The following is a 22,534-nucleotide window of genomic DNA, read 5'->3' as shown; positions in this document are numbered from 1 at the left end:
GTTGTCCGTTAGGGGAACATCTCAAACTACTTTTTAAAAGCTATTAAATATAAGTTCAACTTGATAAAATTTCTTTTGGCTATTTGACTATTTGACTATACTATTTGATTTAAATATATAGTAATTCAAAGTTAGAAAAACACCACTAGTATATACGATTTTTCCTTTATGTATCAAGTATCTCTGTAAGATTGTTGTTCAATTGATATTAAACTCGGTCATCATTAATTACATGGTATATGCATATTTGATATATAATTACATGTTACATTTTACATGTACATGGTTTATTTCTAATACAATATTAATTGTACAAATTATAAATATCAATTTCATTAACGATTCATTTGATATGAAGTTTCGATATAAAGTATGTATGCACATAAATTTGTATTATTATTTTAAACTGCTAAAATGTAAGTATTTCAGCTATATTTGCCTAAAACGATCTCAATTATATGCTCTACGATCACGTCAGTCGGGAAACGCCTGGTTAAGGATAGGTTTTAAATTTACAAGTAATTTGATCTATTTAACTCATAATTATATGTGTTTCTAACATAGGATACTTTTTATTTATACTTTATCCGGATCCGGTATGCTATTTTCAATTAATAAAGTACAAAGGACTGGTAATATATCACCAAAGGAACGACCAGAAATATTCTGATTCCCAAATTGTAAAAAAAAAAAAAAACAATTCTGTTCAAGCAGAGGAAAAAATAAGATAATCTTAATCCAGATTTTAGCGATACCTTAAAGTGTTAAATTAGAAAAAAAAAAGATTGATAGCGTTGAAAAAGTAAATGACATTGTTCGTGACATGTGCGGTAAAAAAAAAATGATTCAAATAAAAAACCATAACCCCCTCCCCTTCAAGTCAAATGCCGAGTTGCTCTCTATTTCAAGATTCGAAGACCAATACAATAGTTGCTTAATATTATCTCAGAACTGAGCAGGACGGAACAGAAGTTAGGATAGAAGCGTTCGACATCGTGAACGGGCTACAATTTAGTTGAGTTTAATTTTACACTCCACGTTTCTTTTAAGGAATAAATTACCAGATAGTTTTTATAAGTCTCTCCTTATCTGAAAAACATGGGTCTTCCACTAACACTCATTCCCGTGCTTGCATTTCCTATCATGATTTTCTTGATAGAGGGTTGCTGCTCACAAGGAAGCTATTAAACCAAGAGTTCCAAATGGTGAAGTTGAAATCATCCTTCGTAATTTTTTCGGACGCCATCACGAGTTGGTTAATTGACCGTTATGGAATAACCGTTTCACAAATGATATCGGATAATGTTCCTTACGTCGTAACTACAATCTCCTTCCCTTTTATAATGTGACCTACCGAATTAGACTATTTACCGGATTTGTTATCACATAAGCAACACGACGGGTGCCGCCCGTGGAGCAGGATCTGCTTACCCTTCCGGAGAAACTGAGATCACCCCTAGTTTTTTGGTGGGGTTCGTGTTGTTTATTCTTTAGTTTTCTATGTTGTGTCGTGTGTGCTGTTGTTTGTTTGTCTTTTTCATTTTTATCCATGGCGTTGTCAGTTTGTTTTAGATTTATGAGTTTGACTGTCCCTTTGGTATCTTTCGTCCCTCTTTTTCATACAAAAAGTCAAAACATAAATAAGCAACAAAATACTGTTCTTTTTTGTATTGGCCCCTCGTTGACGATATACAACCAAATCAAACAGTATTTTAGAGCGAGAAAAGGTATGTTGAAGGCAAACTTAACAAAAGCCTATAAACAAAATCTGTGTTAATAATATTTGTTCAGATATCGCTATGCATATGGCATCCGAACTTTATATCGTGCTCAAATTTGCATTCATTATTTATTCATATACATAATTATATTATTTCAAACTTGATACTCAGACCTACATGTGTGTGTAAATTTCATCTATCATGTTTAGATTTAATAGTACATATACACATTATAAGGAACATATAGCACTGGGAGTTTAAAGTCCGGTTATAATAACTCAAGGTATTCCCAGGACCTCTACAATGAAATAGTTAGCTACATTGTATAAATCATAATTCCTGTAAGAGAAAGTTACAGTATCTATAGAAAAGGATTAATAGACTTATCTATCGAATTAACTTGTTATTGTCAAGGTGGTTTCAAATAAGCAGACAAACGTTTTAACAATAGAATTAATTATACGCACAGTGAAATGTAAAAGATAAGATTTATGTATAAATGTTCACTTTAGCACTTCAAATACGATTGTCTGACGTTAATGTATTCTATGCAGTTGTCCAAATCTTGCGGATTATAGATACACAATTCCTGTATTTTATAACACGACTAATCAACTACAAGATAAAATAAGCTAATCCACCTGAAATATCATGATATATCAACAAACATTGATGTAAAGATATATTGATGAATGCATGCAATTAATTGATTGAAAAAAAGAATTGTAGCTGCCGAAGTCTTCTAAATCTACTTACTACATATGATTTTTATGAGAAAACGAATTCGGAGTACCATCCGCTCGGCTGTTGTTCATACACATAAGACCAGCAATTTACATTGGTGGAAGGCAGCATATCCATAGACAATGTTTTCATACAAGTTACATTTAATCTTTGAGCTATCATATAATGGTGGGTCTAAATTAACTTTTTAAAAGCAGTAAGCTACACATGATCAATCTAGATTTCACTAAAATTATCAAAATTTGATGCAGAAATGGCATTTATTTTTGAAAATCTCCGCTCAAATGAAAATTTCTCTCTTATGGTGACACTTTTTATTGTTACAAACAAAAAAATGTGTTCATCAATTTAAAATTTTTAAATTATGGTTTATCAGGCGAGATAACTCAGATATTTTTGTTTCATGAAGGAAATTTAATTGACAATAAACTTGATGTGCAGCAAAAACGAGTATGGTGACCCATTTATATTTTTAAAAAAAACCACAATTTCTGTGCTATCTTCTTATATTTTTTATTTCAATATTTTAATGTGTAGAATTCTTGATATAATCCTTACACAATCTAACAAAACAAAGGATGATGGACGTTTTTAACAACATTGACTGGCTATACAGCCCTAGCATGGGGAGGCTAGCATGGGCGATCGGTCGCAACAAAACTTAACTATCTTTAGCATGTTTTAATGTATATTTCAAATGGACTTTTAAGACGCTTCTAAAAAGAGGAGTTACTAAAAGTCAACACGTTATTGTGAGGAGCCCATTTTGTAAGAATGGGGTTTATTGTAACCAACATTTTCATAGAACTCTTAGTCTGTTAGGCCTTGTTCAGAAGACGTCTTTTTTTTTCTCGTTTTAATTCGATAAATAATCCTACAAGTAACATGTAGGTACATGTATATCAGCTAAATGAAATATGCACATTATATATCCAACAAATTGTTCACTGCCATGCCGGACGTTATCTTAGGTTCAAATTCCATATTATACTTTGACCTATATTTCTATCGGTTCCTTATCGTAGTAATTCCTTAATATGGCCATTTTGTTTACATCGTTGGTTGGTTGTGTTCTTATTGTTTCAATATATCTGGGTAAGACATATGAAACTTTTCACGTTACCGACAGAAAGAAGACATTAATGCAAATAAAACGTCAAATTACAACTTGGTACCGACTGTATAAAAAAAACTGATAGGGAGGATAAAATCACGACATATCACAAGTCTAGTTTTGTGTTTACTGTTTTTAAAATTTTACAAATTTATATTTGTATATCCCCAGGCATAGATGGTCTGATTATGTTTTCAATGCTTTTTAAACTTACAGCCCGTAACAGAGTAGTGATCGAATTCGCGTTTCTTTACCGTCAGAATAAGTTACGTTATCGACAAACTTATTTCAGAAGTGACATAATTTAATTTTCTTCATCGACAAAATATTTCATGTCCAACGTGTAAGTTTTCATTGTTTAAGTCGAAGTTTTTTTAACACAGTAAAACTTTTTTATAATCAACCTCTGTCATTGGCATTTTCATTTTAACGGTAAAGGATCAAATACGGGATCTCCGAAATTTCTACCATTTGTTACGAGGAAATCATTATTCAATCGAACATATGTCTTTGTTCATGACACATATTATGAAATACAAAGGAGTTGAAATGATCAAATACTTTCGAACTGACGGAAACAAAAATACATAATCTAGAATGTGTGTTCTGTCATAAACAATGGCTTCGTCGAGCGAATCGACGATGTTACATGTAACTGATCTTAGCTGTAGAAACAGTTGGTGCGACCTCGATAAAATCTTTATCAATTTAATATAAGCGATAAATATTCATGACTACAATGATAACAAGAAAAAGCTTTTAAAAAAAAGCTAGCCGTCTCTTAGCTGATGAAAATGGAAAGTGTTCTCGCTTTGTAGATTAATTCATTCAGAATAGCCTTGCATATCAATCAACAAATTTTACCACATACGTGAGGTCACACGTTATGAAGTAGTGTATCGTTTAATGTTGTGTGTGTTTACAAAACTCCAGGAGATTCGGCTATTTATAGATAAAAGTTACCCGTGTACCAATGCATAATTTATGACAAGGCAAAATCTAATTTCTAAAATAGAGAGGACAAATCCGATACTCTACGGGATTGAAAGACATTTACTAGGTTTGGATTGTTCCAACCAATCAACGAACTTTAATTATTCACGTCTCAGTAATATCTTACAATCAGGTGGTAAGAAGCCTTCAGCCCGCAGACTGCCCAACGTTCAATTCTTAATAACGTCTTCGAGAAGACGTTAATGAATTTATTGGAGTCACATCCACTGTTTCTACTGTTAACATGAACTCGTCGGTTAGTGCAATGAAGACACTTTTAAAGATTGAGATTGTTGGTTTATTCTTTACACCTTCGAGGTATTAAAATTATTTCAGTGTTTATTTAAAGTTAAATTTTTTTTCAAATCTCTTCTGTTTAAAAATTGTCGAAACTTCCGTTTAAGATTTCTGTTGTAAACTATCTATTCTATAGTTAGGACCATTTTATAATAAATACCCTTTTGTACAAGAATACTTTCTTTATAGAAGTATAGATCTGCTGGTTATAGATTTTTTTTATAACTTTCATTATTGTGACGACGCGCTATGAAATTCAGATTAATTTATAAATGAAGTTGTATATTAATTTTTGGTCATAAACACAAATCTTTTAAACAGTTCGACGAGTGCGTCAATGTTACAGTAGTCTGTTTACTGTAAGTTACTAAGCTTGGCCCGATTCATCTGTAATTTATGGAAACTAATTCACCACTTTCTGAGACATTCATTTTTATTTCACCATCAGACATGAAGCTACATTTGTAACTAAAGGAAAACTCTCAAATTAAAGAAATTTGACATGATATACTGCAACTTTCTTATAATCAATTAAACGACTGCTTTTCTTAGATATGTGATTTTTCATGGTCAAACTTTTTCATTGTTAACGGACATTTTGAGATTTTTTATTGTAAAAAAATGGTGTTTTTTTAAAGAAATCAACATTCAAAATTTAGAACTTCATGAACATGTACAGAAAGCTGAATTATTGCACATCTATGTACTACTTAAAATTGTACTTCGATCTGTTGCGTCCTTAAAATGTTCTGACCGTCCTAAGATTTAATGTACGGAAATGTTTCGGTAAATTAAATTCAAATCCAAATTGAATGTTTATGACACACAAAAAGAGAAACCAGAATCTCGTGATGACCAAACGTATGTACACGTTGGGGCGATTTAGAGCTCTTCAGAAGGAGTGAGATTCCACCCTTGTTGAAAGCCTTGTGGAGACGTCTAGATTTTTAAATTCCCTCCGTATTTCTCATGGATGGAGTGTGGTCTCTCTGTAAATTACCCCATATCTTTTCATTTTCCTATTTACCGAAGGTTCCATGTGAAAATTTCCATTGGATCATATCTGTTAAACTAAATGTACAAAACAGGTTCAAGAAAAGGCGAAATTTCTTTTTCAAACCCGAACTAGAAATCCATTTTTTTTTTCTAATAGAGCACCTTACATTATCGTCAATGAGTTCAGGCATGTGAAAAATTATATAATCATACACAAGAAAGAAACCCTGAACAGGCTTTCAGCAATATTTTTTACCTATTTAATATTAAGTAAATATTAACATGTACATGTATTTGATAAAGTACAGATATAACAAAGAAACTGCCCGGTATCCGACGTAAGAGTACACTTTTTACTGCACGCGTAGTCGGGTGCGTTCACTACGAGGACACTTGTACTCAACTACGCGTGAAGTATGAGTACAGAATCGTCCCATACAGTACATTTTCTATGTTATCCTAGTATATTATCCGACAGTTAAGAATAGAATCTGGTCAAATTTTGAAGTTTTTTGATTTTTGCCACGGACCATTTAATTTTCATGGAGGAAGGGGCCTGGTAGTTTTTAGAAAACAATATTCTGACCCTGATTTTGACTTAAAAAATCTGCTGCCTCAATATTTTGTCATATGAAAAAAAAATTGTCAACAAAATTTTCCCGTTTAAACTGTACTAGAAAAAAAGTTTGGCATGTGAAACGGACGAAGACATATTCTAACAGAAGTACAAATACCAGTCCTCCCTTTTGTGTATACATATGAGAAAACATTTCAAAGTTATTGATTGAATTCAAATCCATCACACATACGGTACACATTGTAGTACGAAAAAATAAAGGACTTCATTCCTATCAAACACCTTTTTAATTGTTTACCAGTATATTTCATTTAGTTTTGGGTAAAATTGTAAAGGAAATAATACTATCAAGACGTCCTTCCATAAATCTTTTTTTTCTGTTCTGACTTTGAAGAAATGACTACTTTTCTCCCAATCGAAATGGTGCATGAACATATTTTGTTTCATATTATTAGAATTATTTTCAATATTATCGGTATTAAACTTGATTATCGACACATGAAAGTTTGTCAGCATTGTCAATCTTTTTAACGTTTAAGTACCAATACTTCGGTCACTACTCAATTAAGTTTGTCGATAACGTAGCTAACTTTGACGGTATAGAAACATCAATTCGATCACTTCTCTGTTACGGGCTGTATCATTGATTTGTGCCACTGATGATTCTTTATACATGTGTGTTTATCGTGTTAAATTATAAACAAGGTGTCTTTGGGGAATTGGTAGTAATGACACTTCCAAGAAGTGCTAAGTTTATGTTTTTCGACCATTAGCTCATTAGACAATTGTCTAATATGTAAATTGGGTTTGTTTTTCAGATAAAGTAGAAAGTGAATGTGGTATATCAGATAAGTTACACTTGAGTCAACACAGAATTGTGGGAGGACAAGAGGCACAACCAGGAACCATACCATGGATAGTAAGAGCACATTATATATATATATATAAAAGATGTGATATTATTGCCAATAAAAACAACTCTCCACCAGAGATAAAAAATTATGACTTTCAAATAAAATATATATAGCATATCGAGTCAACATCAGCTTTCCCCTTCAACATTTTTACATAAATTAACAGTTAAAATAGTCTTACTTTGGTCAAACATCAACTGTCTTCTCTGACAACAAAATGCGAAAAATCTTGTTAAACTGTATACGAAATGTTTATGGAGTTGTGGATCACATTATAGGTTAATGGTGCCAATATCTAATTAGATAAGATATTATTTGGTAGACACAGGGATTTTAGTTGACAATTACTATGCCTTTGATACAGACATGACGGAATCATAGGATTTCTAAAGTTTCTAATTTTGTGGTTTAATAGTTAAACATTTAAAAGATGTTTCGGTTGGCAGTTGCCATTCGAAAAATATGGAAATTTTAAGTTATCCTTCATGAATTAAAATATAAATGAATACACACTTTATTTAACATTCTAACCATAGTTTCCTTTCATTGTGTTTCACATTAACAATGAGATACGAGTTGGATGCACATTGACCCAGTCATCTTGAACGTTACCGTCTCACCTCACTGATTTTCACTAATACAAAGCTTTACAAAAATGTACATTTGACCTCTCGTCTCATTTAAAAAGTGAACTAGACGAGCCATCATAAAACACACTAGATTTTCTCCTATGTTTTTGAGTGTTTAAGTACCGGTCTTTGTAAGAATCATGCAGGTTCCTGTTGATGGGCGATTCATGACCCCTCTTCAAATGTCTTTATATTTTGTTTATGATGAAGGTATGGTATGAAAATAAGTTTTCTGTATTAATTTTTTCTTTTCAACCTTGGTTGCCATGGAAACCATCCTTACAAAATTTTGCCTAAATACGTCCATAGGTAGCCTTTGAAAATTGAAATATAATGGATTTTAAAGAACCATAGAAATAAAGTTAATCAATACAAACAATATGTATATTTACAGTATTGACAAACACAACCCCAAACTATACAAAAACGTTAAAATTTTGAATTTACTAAATGGTTTGTTTCCATAGCAACCATTTAAAAATGTGTTAAAATTCGAAAATGAAAAATTTCAAAAACTTTAAAATTTTAAATCTGTTTATCTCCCAAGACCAACAATACCATGACATGTCATTGCCAAATTTTGAAAGACCACATTCTATATATTCAGAAAATAAAAAGAAAGTCGTGTGTTTTTTTTTCTTTAAAAAAATAATTTTAGTCAAAAATTGTCAATTTTCACCAAAATTCAGATTACCAAACAGATGAATACTGAAACATTTTGAACTTAAAAAGCTAAAACATTCCATTTATGCGTGCATTCCTGACACAAATTTGGTAATTATAAATGAGAAAATATGATTGATAGAGATATTTTTGTAGAGAAGGACATTTTTTCTTTCTGAGCATGGTGCCCCCCCCCCCTTTTTTTCAAAATTCAAAAAATTATTAAAAAATTTAAAAGATGGAATTCAATTGTGAATATTTTGAGCATTAAAACATGAAATTTCTTCAAAGGGTGAGGGCAATAATAGAACCCCCTACACCATTTTTATATATTAGATTTTTTTTTAGAAATGGGGAATGTGTCAAAGAGAGAACAACCCAAACAGAAATTAAAAATCTTTAGATTCTATTTCATGGTCTTTAAAATTGACTCTAAAGAACCTGAATCGATCACCTGTAATTCTTGGTTAAATCTTGCATCAATGATTATTTGTCCCTTCAATATATATCAATGAGTGGCTTAACAATTCCATTTAAATGTTCTTTGTATCTGTCGTTTTTTCTTCAAAAGCAAAAAATGAATTTTACCCCTATGTTCCATTTTAGCCATAGTGGCTAAGTTTCTTGAAGTACAAGGAAATAAAAAACTAAATTTATACAAGATTATAACTCCCAAGTTGGGCTGAAATTGATTAAGCATATTCAATATCAAAAGAAGATTTTCTTTTAAAGGAAGCAAACTAGATGAACAAATTGTGAAAAATTGCTTTAAAGGGCTATAACTCCATAAGGATTCAATTGACAATTCTGGTCATATAAACTTATTTGTAGATCCTACTTTGCTGAAAGTTGTGCTGTTTACAGTTTATCTTTGTCATTAATAATATTCAAGATAATAACCAAAACTGCAAAATTTCCGTACAATTAACAATTAAGTGGCAGCAACCCAACAATGGGTTGTTAGATTCATCTTAAAATTTGCTCTTAAAAGGCTTTAGTGTTTGAGATATGAGCTACACACTGCATTTTACCCCTATGTTCTTATTTTACCCATGGCGGCCATGTTTTTTTAAAAAATAGAAAATAGAACACAAACTTAATTCTAGATATCCTAAGGATCATTCAGTTTATAAGTTTTACTGGAATTGGTTCAGTAGTTTCAGTGGAAATGTTTCAAATATTTTACACCGGACAGACGACAACGGAAGCAAAGTGATGGCAAAATTCACAGTTCCTTTGTAACGGTGACCTAAAAAAACTACGTCCGTTCTATCAGAAATAAACTGAAAATAAAAAATAAAAAATTTGTACCATCGAGAGCGCTAACAAGGCCACTTTCCATAAATTTTAATATTTTTAAGGGTCATAACTCTTTTAAAAAAGTCAATTGTCCATGATTATAGAATTCATCCGAGATCTTGTTGATATTAATCTAGTGTATAAGTTTTATTAAAAATCTGGCAAGAATTGTACCTGTGGGAGCGTTAAAGGGGCTATTTTCCATAAATTTATTATTTTCAAGGGTTATAAATGTTTTTATAAAAGTCGATTGACCACCAATTTCTAACTTGTTTGAGATATTGCTTATAATAACCTAAAGTATTAGTTTCTTAAAAATCTGACATAATTTGTACATGTGCGAGCGCTGCAAGGAGAGCCAGATGGACACAAGGACGGATGGCAATCAAAATTTTAAGCAGACCATGTTTAAACGAAAAAAATTAAGTTCTAATTTCGATTTTTATTAATTGAAAATTTTTTGGTCGTATATTGGTATCACGTTGGCGTCGTCGTCGTGCGAAGACATTTTGTTTTCGCACTCTAACTTTAGTAAAAGTAAATTGAAATCTATGAAATTTTAACACATGGTTTATGACCATAAAAGAAAGGTTGACATTGATTCTTGGTGTTTTGGTCCCAACAGTTTAGGAATTAGGGGCAAAAAAGGGCCCAAATAAGCATTTTTCTTGGTTTTCGCACAATAAACTTAGTATAAGTAAAAAGAAATCTATAAAATTTTAACATAAGGTCTCTATGACCACAACAGGAAGGTTGGGATTGATTTTGGGAGTTTTAGTCCCAACAGTTTAGGAATTAGGGGCCAAAAACAGGTCCCAAATAAGCATTTTTCTTGGTTTTTGCATAATAACTTAAGCATAAGTTATTAGAAATCTATGAAATTTTAACACAAGGTTTATAACCACAAAAGAAAGGTTTGGATTGATTTTGGGAGTTTTGGTCTTAACGAATTAAGGGCCAAAATTAAACTTTGTTTGATTTCATCAAAAAATTAATTATTGGGGTTCTTTGATATGCCAAATCTAACCGTGTATTCAGATTCTTAATTTTTGGTCCTGTTTTCAAATTGGTCTACATTAAGATCAAAAGGGTCCAAAATTAAACTTAGCTTGATTTTAACAAAAAAAGAATTCTTGGGGTTCTTTGATATGCTGAATCTAAACATGGTCATAGATTTTTGATTATGGGCCCAGTTTTCAAGTTGGTCCAAATCGGGGTCCAAAATTATTATGTTAAGTATTGTGCAATACCTCTGCGGTCGTATAAAGCTGCGCCCTGCGGAGCATCTGGTTTATTTATAAAAATACTATTTTTGATATAACAAAAATAAAAAAATAAAATATTTTTTTTGTCTTAAATCAGTGGTTTTGATAAGATAATAACACTCTGTAAAGATTAGACAAATGGGACAGTTTTAATCTTGGTACAGTGTTTCAAATTTCATTATCTATGGAAAATACATTGCCTTGTATCGTTTCTTTTGTGGACTAGTATACTATTGCACAGAGTCAGATTATGTACACATAATGGCTGTTACTATTTACCTCCCATGTAAATCGACATGTATCGAAACCTTTATGCAAACACTTATTTGTCACTATGTCGATTTAACTGTGCTAAAATTGAAATTGAAGAAGAACTACAGAACCTTTCTTTTTATTCTAATATATAATAATCTCACTTATCTAAAAGATTTGAAATAAATGCGGAATGTGTCCATTGGACACAGATGATGCTCCCGCTTCCATATCATAAAAGTCATAAACGGACATGACTAAAGACACCAATTGTGTACTAACTTTTATGGTGATAAGAATTGTGTAAAAGTTTCGTAACATTTGGTTGAGGCAAACTAAAGAAAGAAATACAAAACAAAAAACTCAGCAACTTTTTCCCTCTATAAAGAGGCATTGCATAGAACAGTGAAAGTTACACCACCAAAATTCAAAGTTGATCTGCACTTGGTGATTTTAAGCATTGTGTATAATTTTAATAACATCTGGTAAAGACAAACTAAAGTTAGAGAACAGAAACGGAAATTCAGCAATATTTCTATTTGTAAAGGGGCATAACTCTTGGACGGTTTAAGTGACACCACCAAACTTAGTCTTGTTTTATGGTAATAAGCAATATGATTAGGTTTCATAACATTTGGTTGAGGCAAACTAAAGATAGAGAACAGAAACCAACGTTGGGACATACTGACGGACGGACAAGGGTAAACCTTAATGCCCCCTCCGCCACTGCGGGGGCATACAAATATGTAAATATAACAATTGATGAAATTAGGCAAAATTCAAGAATGGTCATTGCACATGATTGTCATAAAGGTTTGAGAATCAAAACAGTATACAATAGTTCGGACCAGCAAATTTTCCTCAGGACCACAAGGATAATATTTTTGAGAACCATAAAAAAAACGCAATTATTCTGCGGTATACAAATAATAATTCAGTTAGGTTTTAAAAAAAATAATAGACAAGCTGTCCTTTTCCACCATATACAATAGAAACATTGACAAATTCTTGCACAATTTAATGTAGATCGTTGGTATATATTTCCTCAGATAGAACATGTAGAATTTGTATGCCCCCACTGTAGCAAAGGGGGCATTAAGTTGTACCCTTGTCTGTAAGTACGTCCGTTCCAGAGTTATACCCTTATACAAATGGAGAAAAAAAATGCTGACTTTTTTGTTTCCGTTCTCTAACTTAAGTTTGCCACAACCAAATGTTTTGAAACTTATACACAATGCTTATTTCCATAAAATTCAGAACAGTTAGAATGTTATTGGTGTAACAGGTACTGTCAATAAGTTATGCCCCTTTAAAAATGGAAAAAATGCTGAATTTTCCGTTTCCGTTCTCTTTTTTTCGTCTGTCTGACATAGTTCATCTTACTCTGACCTCATTTTCTTAGAACATTGATAATGTTAAGTTAATATGATACTTGTATTAAAATCTTTACATAACACTTACAGAGTTTCAAAAGTAATTCAATTATAAATAAAACCAACCAGACATTTCAGGGTGAGTCTTCTTGTTTAGCAGATCTTAGTCTAGGGTTAAAGTTTTTAAAGCATCAATCTGTTTCAAAAACCAACAATGAGTTGCATTAAATTGTTACTGTAACTTCTTTATAGCCATTTTGAAAGAGAAAGTATCCTGAGCTATTTTTTTTTAAATGTTCATTAAGATTTGTTTTATAGATAATCATGTTATGCTCATTGTTGAAGGATATACGGTGATCTGTGGTTGTTTATTTCTATGTCTTTGCTCTCTGGTTGAGAGTTAATTGTCTCATTGACAATTACAACACATCCTCTTATCTTTATACATAGACTTACTAGTAATTAAGTTTTGGATTCAACTTTATTCTTTTTCACTGACAGCATCAGTCTTAGACACGACAACGGGTTATGCGTATTACCATTTTTTTTAAAACTTCTGAGAAATCTTACATATAAGATTGAAGGGAGGGGGTACATATGCTGCCCTCAACTTTAGAAGTTGTGTTATGCTTAAATTCTTAAAATACTTAGTTCACAAGTAAACACAATGAGATACCACATTTCTTTCAACAAATTTTATAATTTTGAAAAAAAAAAAAAAATCGAAAAAAAAGGGGGGTGCACCATACCCAGAGTGATGATTTTTCATTTTGTAAAAGTATATCTTCATTTATCATATATTCTCGTTTAAAATTAACAAATGTGTGTCAGAATTGCACATATAAATGGAATGTTTTAGCTTTTTAAGTTCAAAATTTTTGATTATTCATCTGATTGTTAATCTGAATTTTGGTGAAAATTGACAATTTTTTACTAAATTTTTTTTTTTAAAGAAAAAAAAACACACGACTTTCTTTTTATTTTCTGAATATATAGAATGTGGTCTTTCAAAATTTGTCAATGACATGTCATGGTATTGTTGGTCTTGGGAGATAAACAGATTTAAAATTTTAAAGTTTTTGAAATTTTTCATTTTCGAATTTTAACACATTTTTAAATGGTTGCTATGGAAACAAACTATTTAGTAAATTCACAATTTTAACGTTTTTGTATAGTTTGGGGTTTTGTTTGTCAATACTGTAAATATACATATCCTTTGTATTGATTAACTTTATTTCTATGGGACTTTAAATTCCCTTATTTTATATTTTCAAAAAGGGTCTTTTTTCACATATTCAGGCAAAATGTTGATTTGATGGTTACCATGGCAACGGGCATAATACAGGGAAAATAAAGACAGAATTTTGACCATCTACCAAAGTTCTTATGATATAGGGCAAAAAAAATTACTTCTGTGACATGCCATGAATCACCTTCTGCATGATTTTTACAAAGACCGGTACTTAAATGGATTTGAAAATCAGAAGTAATTAAAACTTGACTCGATGGTGACCTATAGTTGTTAATTTCTGTGTCAGGTCTCTAAAGCCCAGTCACACTGTCACGTTTCAAGAACTACGTTTTACTAAGATTTGAAACGGGAGTATACGTAACGAAGCGTATCGAAACGCAGTAGAAACGTAAAAAAAACGTATTGATCCTTGGTTTAAAACTGGAATTCAACAACAAACGTAGCGAGAATTTAAACAAAGTAACTAAAACCAGTTTTTCTATAACAAATACGCCTCTAGTAAATACGTATCAAAGCTTAGCGGAACGTAACAAAACGTGCTTACTACGTAGCGAAACGTATCAATACTTGGTGGAAACGTGGGTCTTCACGTACTAATACATAGGAAAACGTGATAAGAACGTGGCACAAACCTAGTAAAACCTAGCTTTCAAAATAATGGGTCATTTTTATTCAAAACGTAGAATTTCAAACGTAGTAAAACGTGACAGTGTGACTGGAGCTTAAATTATGGAGAGTTGTGTCATTTGCAATCATACCAAATCTTCTTTTTTATATTTTGACATATCAGTTTCTTCTTGATGTCTTGATATTTCGACCTTCTTCAAAAAGATTAAAAAAATGAGACTTATAAATTATTTTTTGATAAAATTAAAAGTGTCATGTTTGGATAATCTCTCTTTTGTGTTATAAAAGTCGACAAATTGTCAATGAAATAATTTCTCCTCGTTTCTTCTGGTACCATTTGTTAATGATCAAGATATACTATAATTACCCATGCATACCAAAACATGAAAAAGTTAAGTTCCTTATTTACACAAGAGTATATGACTATAAGAAGAGATTCCAATGCGAAGACAATCTGAACATTCGTTTACCGTAACTATGCGACTGAAGCACGTTTCCGGGTGCTTGATTTTCTCGCTGTATTGAAGACCCATTGGTGGCCTTCGGTTGTTTTACGCTCTTTGGTCGGATTGTTGTCCCTTTGACACATTCCCAATTTCATTCGCAATTTTTTTTCAGTTTGAGCCAACCATTTTCCTGAAACGTCCTTTTATAATATAGATGTATTTAATGTCTATAGGTGATGCTGACAGAACTTGGAGATCACGTGTGTGGTGGGAGTATTATTGGAGACCGGTTGATATTAACTGCTGCTCACTGTTTTGAAGAGTAAGTAAGTACGTTTTGACCATTTATGTGGCAAGAGAGGGGCGAAAGATACCAGAGGGACATTCAAACTCATAGATCGAAAATAAACTGACAATGCCATGGCTAAAAAAGAAAAAGGCAAACAGTTGCAATTCATTGATTTTTACTAAAAGCTGCTTTAAAAAAATATATAGGTATTGCTCATTGTGAAAGGTCGTATAAACGACGACATATGGTTGTTTGAATGAGCTTCATTTGGACTCTAAAGGATAGTTATATCATTGGCAATCAAAGTACTACATCTCCTTATTTTATATAAACTGATTACAAAAACAAGTCAAGGCTTTGAATAGTCAGTGAGGATCAACACGGTTATATGATTATTTTTAAGTTGACTGTGAGGTTCATTGTAAAAATTATTAAAATATGATTTATGCTTGAGCTTTATTGGGTCTCACAAATCATGCATCCAACCCGGAAAGCAACTAAGGCTGGCATCTGGAAGAATCACAAAGGACAAGGTACGATAAGGCCTGTTTCTTTGGGTGAACTTCAAAACCACTTATTTTCGCAACTGGTTGAGGTGAGGGGGGGATAACTTTCTGTTATTATTCAAATATTGTAATTATTATTCATTTCGCAGGTGATTTTACAACAAATTTATATTTTTTTAATGCCTGCGCCAACGTGACCCAGGATTTTTTTTATTCCAATGTCATGAAACCTTTTTTGCTGTCTAAATCGCCATATTTTTTCCGGGTCACGTAGACGCACGCTATTAAATTTAAGAAACAATGGCCAAACATCGTTATTTTCCTTCTTTTGACATTTTTGATGCCCTTCTACCCCCTAAACTCACCCATTTTCTGAAATTCATGGTTTTGAAGTTCATCCTAACAAACTTCAAACCTAAGGGAATATTTAACGTGGTAAGTAGCTTTCCAAAGCAAAATTTAGAAAATGAGAAAATAGGGGGACCAAAAACAGGCCTTATCGTACCTTGTCCTTTCAAATGAATTATTACTTAGTAGAGTAATTGTCTGTTTCATCACTGAAAATGTTAATAGTTTACTATTTTTACTATAAATAGCGGAAGCGTGTCTACTTGATTACGATTGGTTCTTCGTTCGTTCCGGACTGAGCAAATCCTAATACCCCAGTCCCACTAGGCCACGATCGCACTACGATCTGTGAAAAAAATGCAAATTTTGATGATCGTAGTACGATCGTGTAGATCGCAGTGAGGTCGTATCACGGTCGTGGTGAGGTCTTCAAGATCGTGATGAGCGTGACAAACTTTGAACATGTTCAAAACAATCGTGGTGCGGTCGTGGCGAAATCAGGTCGTAGTAGGAGCGTAGTGAGAGCGCACTAAGATCGTAGTAAGATCGCAAAGGTCGCTGTACCATCGTAGTGAGAGCGTAGCGAAAGCGTGATTCTATTCGGAGAAACTGCGCTACGATCTCTTTGCGACGTTATTACGACCTCACTACGATCATCACGTTCTCACCGCGACCAAACTACGCTTCCACTACGACTATACTACGCTGTTCACGACCATAGTACGATTCTAGCACGCCCTTGCCGTCCTCACCACGCTCTTCTTACGACCTGACTACGTTCATACTACGACCACTATTCTCATTGTCATTTTCCCATAAAATATATTAATTCTCTCCAGGTTTTGTTTGTCTGTATGTAATTGGGACTTCTTGTCCATTTTCTCTAACGGCTCAACCATGCTTCTTGTTTTCATTTAGATTAGACCGTTGGTTTTCCCGTTTGAATGGTTTTACACTAGTAATTTGTGGGGCCTTTTATATCTTGCTGTTCGATGCAAGCCAAGGCTCCGTGTTGAAGGCCGTATCTTTCCTATAATTGTTACTTTTAAAGATTGTTACTTGGATTGAGAGTTGTCTCATTGGCACTCATACAACAGCTTCCTATATCTATTGACACATCTGTTTCATATCTGCTATCGTTCACTAAAATATCGTCGTTTCAGCTTTATGGACCAGCAATAGGTTGTAATTTAGGTCGGATTGGTCGGTCCGACATCTCTACTTGATCAAGACTCGTTACTATCAGAACTCCATCTGCCTCTACATCAACCCTAACACCACGCCCACGTGTTCTAGTAGATTTTGGTGGCATGACTGTATTTTTTTTTCGAGAAATCTACGTATTAATCAGAAATAGAACTGAAGGAATGATACTGTATTGATATGGAACATGATGTTGACGTTATTGCTGAGAGCGTAGTAAGATCGCGGTTTGAACGTAATGTAATCGTGGTAAGCACGTGCTATAATCGTGGTAAGCACATGCTATAATCGCAGTAGAAGCGTGGTAAGATCGTGTTGCAATCGGATAACTCGTGGTATGGTCGTAGTGAGAACGTGATGAGCGTAGAATGATCTTGATAAGCGTAGTGAGATCGCAGAATAAGCGCGGTGAGAACGTGGTATAATCGTAGCGGGATCGTTGTAGAAGCGTAATGAGAACGTAGTAGCATCGTGAAAGCAACGGAAATTTACATTTTCATGCCGCTCATACCGCGACCTCACCACGATCTAAATTTATTTTAGATCGCGGTGAGCGTGGTGCGATCGTGGTCTAGTGGGACTGTGGCTTAAGACTTCGAAATTGATATGAGCAGACTATTCGGCTCTGATTCAACATAATGGGATGGTGTAGGTTATATGTCTCCATATGAATTGTTCCGTGTTCGCCTATTAATTCCAGCTCAGTAAATCGATCTAGTATAGCTTGGCATTTTTTTATCCTGATATGCATGTAAAACTTGCCACTGGACGTTAAACACAAATCAATTATTCATATCGTTTTAGAATAATTTATGGTATTGAGTCTATGTCACTTTATTGCAGTAGGGTTAGTTTATCCGTTGGAAGATGGAAAGTCATTGCTGGGAAACATAATGTTGACAAAACTGACCCACATCAGAGAGAGTTTTCTGTACAAAAAATTATAATGCACTCGGCATACGATTCGCAAACTGTTGCAAATGACTTGGCCATTCTAGTGCTGCAAGACAGAATAATTTACGACGATTATATTAAACCTGCCTGCCTACCAGATGGTCATAACTATTACATAGGACAAGTTTGCTTAACGGCTGGCTGGGGAGATACACAAGGTAAAACTTTGAATTATAAAAGTCATGTGGCGTTTTTTTTAGCCACATCAGAATTATAATATTATGAACAATTATTTTTGGTGACACTTAAATTAAATCATCATCCGTTCCTTTATCTGTTGAAATCATACTTAGTAAATGTATAACTAATTTTTAAAATTTGCTGTCACGCCCCAAACAGGAACTTGAACAGAATAGTCAAAACCTTTGTCAAAGGGAGTTAATCAATTCCAAATTTATCAACGTAAAATACAGGAAATGCACGTTATTAGTCAAGTCAGTATTGCTAAACTGAGTGATGATACCCTCCGGAACTAACGTCTGGAACTCGCGGTATCCATCCAGTTTAGATACAATAATATATGACCTCATGTGAGTTGAACAAAAAACAAAAATAAGACTATAAACGGGCGTTAAGCTGATAAACAATAAGCGAATCATGATTTTTATCAACTCCTTGTTAAAATTAGATGTTGTATTAAAATTAATAAAGTTAACAAAACAATACGACTACGCTTTAACATATTCATAATGTCTTGGTTTATTGTTCTTTTTCTGTTAGAAGATCGTACCGATTGTTTTCGCGGTACCAAGTACCGTTATTTTATTATAAATAAATTTTGTGTATTTACTGTTTTCTGATTGGTTAAAATTATTAGTTTTATTTTCAATGTTGTCAATTTTGATGGCGACACGCCCACTCTGGCGTTGTGTATTCATACGCCAACATGTGTGTACGTTGTTATTGTTAAATATAAATAATATAAAACGTTCTTTAAGCCTTATTTTTGATACAAATTTATTTATAATGAATGGCAATAATTTATTTTGATTTTATTGAACCATAAAACTAATTTTTGACTCTTCACATTTTACATAATCCGCTTCGCGGATTATTCAATGTGAAGAGTCAAAAATTAGTTTTATGGTTCAATAAATTCAAAATAGATAATAGCCATTCATTAAGTGCTTTAGTCTGTCTGTTGAAATATGATCTTATATACAATCATGTACATTCAAACCTTTATCATTAGCTACAGGGAACTTTGATGTCCTGAATCAAGTAGACTTAGCGATCATCTCTGACAGTTTATGTGTGAGACGTGACTGGTATGGAAGTGATTTCATCCCTCAGACAACATTCTGTGCAGGCTATTCTCAAGGTGGAAAAGATAGTTGTGGGGTATGTCACAGACCAGTTTTAACAGATGATGCTCAACTATGTAATACAAATTATATACAAAAATGTCTTTTCGAGTAATTCATTTGTTTTATCAAGGATAATTTGCGAATGAGAAATCTTTAGTAGGGTATGCATATCCTTCCAGAGCACCTGTGATAACCACCGGTTATCTATTTTTTTACTAGTTTTCCGTGATTGATTGTCAGGTTTAGATTATTCTGCCTTATTTTATATTGGGTCCTTCATGCTGACATTTCAGATATTGACAACAACTTCAGACATGTCTAGAAATATTAGTTTTATTTATGGTTGATGTTCCAATCCATACCGATATTTCGTTCTATCTAGTTAAATTCTAATGTTTGACACATTTGTAGGGTGACAGTGGCGGACCGTTCACATGCAAGGTTGGAAGGAAATGGATTCAAATGGGTAAAGTTATAGAAAAAAGTATTTAAAAAAACATTTATATCTATCACAGTAGATGACGAAAATATAAACGATAGAGTAACGTATGCCAAATGTAGTTTTGGAAAATCGAAAACAAAATAAGACGTGTATGTCAGTGATACAGTGTAAATATAAATGGTGCAAATTCCAGTATTGTATAAGATATACCTGTTTGTGAATGTTCAGTAAAGGCAATGGGAATAGAGGTTCGGTGATTTCGTCGTCTGACTACATAACAATAGGTTATATACAGTGCGATTAATCATATGAGTTACATCCCCTTACACATCCATACTTAATTAAAAATCCCCTGCTTCCATATTCAAAATAAAACCATTAGGTAAGACAATAAAGATACTGTTTTTACATAAATTAAAATTCTTGGAATTTTAAATTGTGTTTTCTGATTAAAAACAAATTCTACAGCTATAGTTTATGATTCCGATATGACATTTAGAGTTATAGACGCTAACTTACATGAGGTTCCATTATTCAAATGTCTGTTTTAAATAGTTCTTTTTTAACACGAATATAAAATAATATTTTCCTCGGTAGAACAACAAACCTTGAAATATTTTACGGACGCAAATATTGATGCATTTGTGTCGCTGCTGATAACCAAGGGAATTCTCAATTTGATTTGATAATTTAGACTTTGCTCTGTTAGATTTGTTTGCACACGAACAACAAACAAACGAGGCAAAGTGAAATATGAAAAGTTTAGTATATATAGCAGCAACCCTTCTCCTCGATTCTAATATCTTATTTTCTGCAATAAGCATCACTACAAGCGTCATATGAAGACCAGGAACTGCCTACCCTACATGTGTAACTGGGTTCACCCCAAGTTATAGTTAACTCATTGAAAAAATGCTCACACCTCCCGGAAAATTCTAGCACTGGTTCTTCGATATATGTCGACCACGCTACATGTAGAACGTTAATATTTATTTTCCTGGAACCTGGTTGATTGTTTGTGTATCCTCCTCATATCAATATATCTGAACACTGGGATTGAACAAAAATACAGCATCGAATAAACATATTAGTCCGAGCTGAGGGATGAATCAGGTGTCGATTAATACAAAATAATTTAACATATAGGTGAAAAGGACATTTCAGTTAATAAATACACTCAGCATACATACCAATATTAAATGGTATCAGTGTTATAGAAAGTGATGGAACTTCTAAAAATGTCTACTCAGGAAATAATATCGATCCGCCTACAACTGTGCATTGAAAAAGACAGCTGTGGTATTTTACAATGCATTAACTGTCATGAGGGTTGGCAGTACGCTAAATTTTTTAAACATTTGATTAAATATTTTAACAACTATTTATATATTATAGGTGTTACGAGCTGGGGAATTCTATGTGGTGCACCTAAATGGCCAGGAATATATACAGACCTTACACGTTATATAAACTGGATTCGTGACCAAGCGCAAGTTGTCGGTCTTCAATTAGATTCTTGAGAACTATTTTTTATGAGCAACAAGAAACTGAAGTTTATTCCAATTTTCAAAAAAAGATTAATGTTGTTGAACCTGGTATTCGAAAAAAAGAAAATAACTACTATTCAGCTGTCTTTACTTTTTTGTTATTATTTATTTTAACAGACTGTAAATAGTAAAGTCATAAAAATACTGAACTCCGAGGAAAATTAGAACCGGAAAGTCCCTAATCAAATGGCAACTTCAAAAGCTCAAACACGTCAAATGAGTGGATAACAACTGTAATATTCCTGACTTGGAACCGATATTTTCTGATGTAGAAAATGGCGGATTGAACCTGGTTTAATAGCTATCTAAACCTCTCACTTGTATGACATTCGCATCTAATTCCATTGTAATGACAACGATGCGTGAACAAAACAAACAGACATAATTAGTAAAAATGTCAAAAACACAGCAGTCAACATTGTGTTACAATCCCAATCACTAAGAAAACAAAAAACAAATATGTAACATAGAAGCACAAAATGGCATACTGACCAACAAGTAAATTTGAAAGTAAGTTATGAACACAAAAATAAGGAAGTCTTAAACATTCATAGGTTTATTTGATGTTACCAACCAGATAACACACAATGACGAAGAATTCAAGCTTCATTCAATCATCCGAATAGCTTCGTTACGTGGGTTGTATAAGTTTCAATTGGTTTGAGAGAGTTTTATATACTAGTATAACATGTAAAGTAAACTAATAAACTAAGGAATTCGATGCATATTTGAATTGATTTAGTGAATTCACTTACTTACTAGTCCGACACGAATGT

At 32.9% G+C, this 22,534-nt stretch overlaps 1 protein-coding gene across 1 annotated transcript; it reads left to right on the top strand.

The window, feature by feature from the left end:
• Nucleotides 1–3,467: 3,467 nt before the first annotated feature.
• LOC143044699 (serine protease hepsin-like) lies at nt 3,468–21,844 on the top strand. Its single transcript, XM_076216779.1, has 7 exons — nt 3,468–3,560; nt 7,261–7,361; nt 15,396–15,484; nt 18,352–18,620; nt 19,655–19,803; nt 20,181–20,235; nt 21,607–21,844. The coding sequence occupies exons 1-7, from the start codon at nt 3,503–3,505 to the stop codon at nt 21,729–21,731; spliced, it is 846 nt and encodes a 281-aa protein (XP_076072894.1). The 5' UTR covers nt 3,468–3,502; the 3' UTR covers nt 21,732–21,844.
• Nucleotides 21,845–22,534: the final 690 nt, after the last annotated feature.

The sequence above is a fragment of the Mytilus galloprovincialis genome, chromosome 9 (assembly GCF_965363235.1).
Source record: "Mytilus galloprovincialis chromosome 9, xbMytGall1.hap1.1, whole genome shotgun sequence".
NCBI lineage: Eukaryota > Metazoa > Mollusca > Bivalvia > Mytilida > Mytilidae > Mytilus > Mytilus galloprovincialis.
This window is presented reverse-complemented; position numbering and strand designations above follow the sequence as displayed.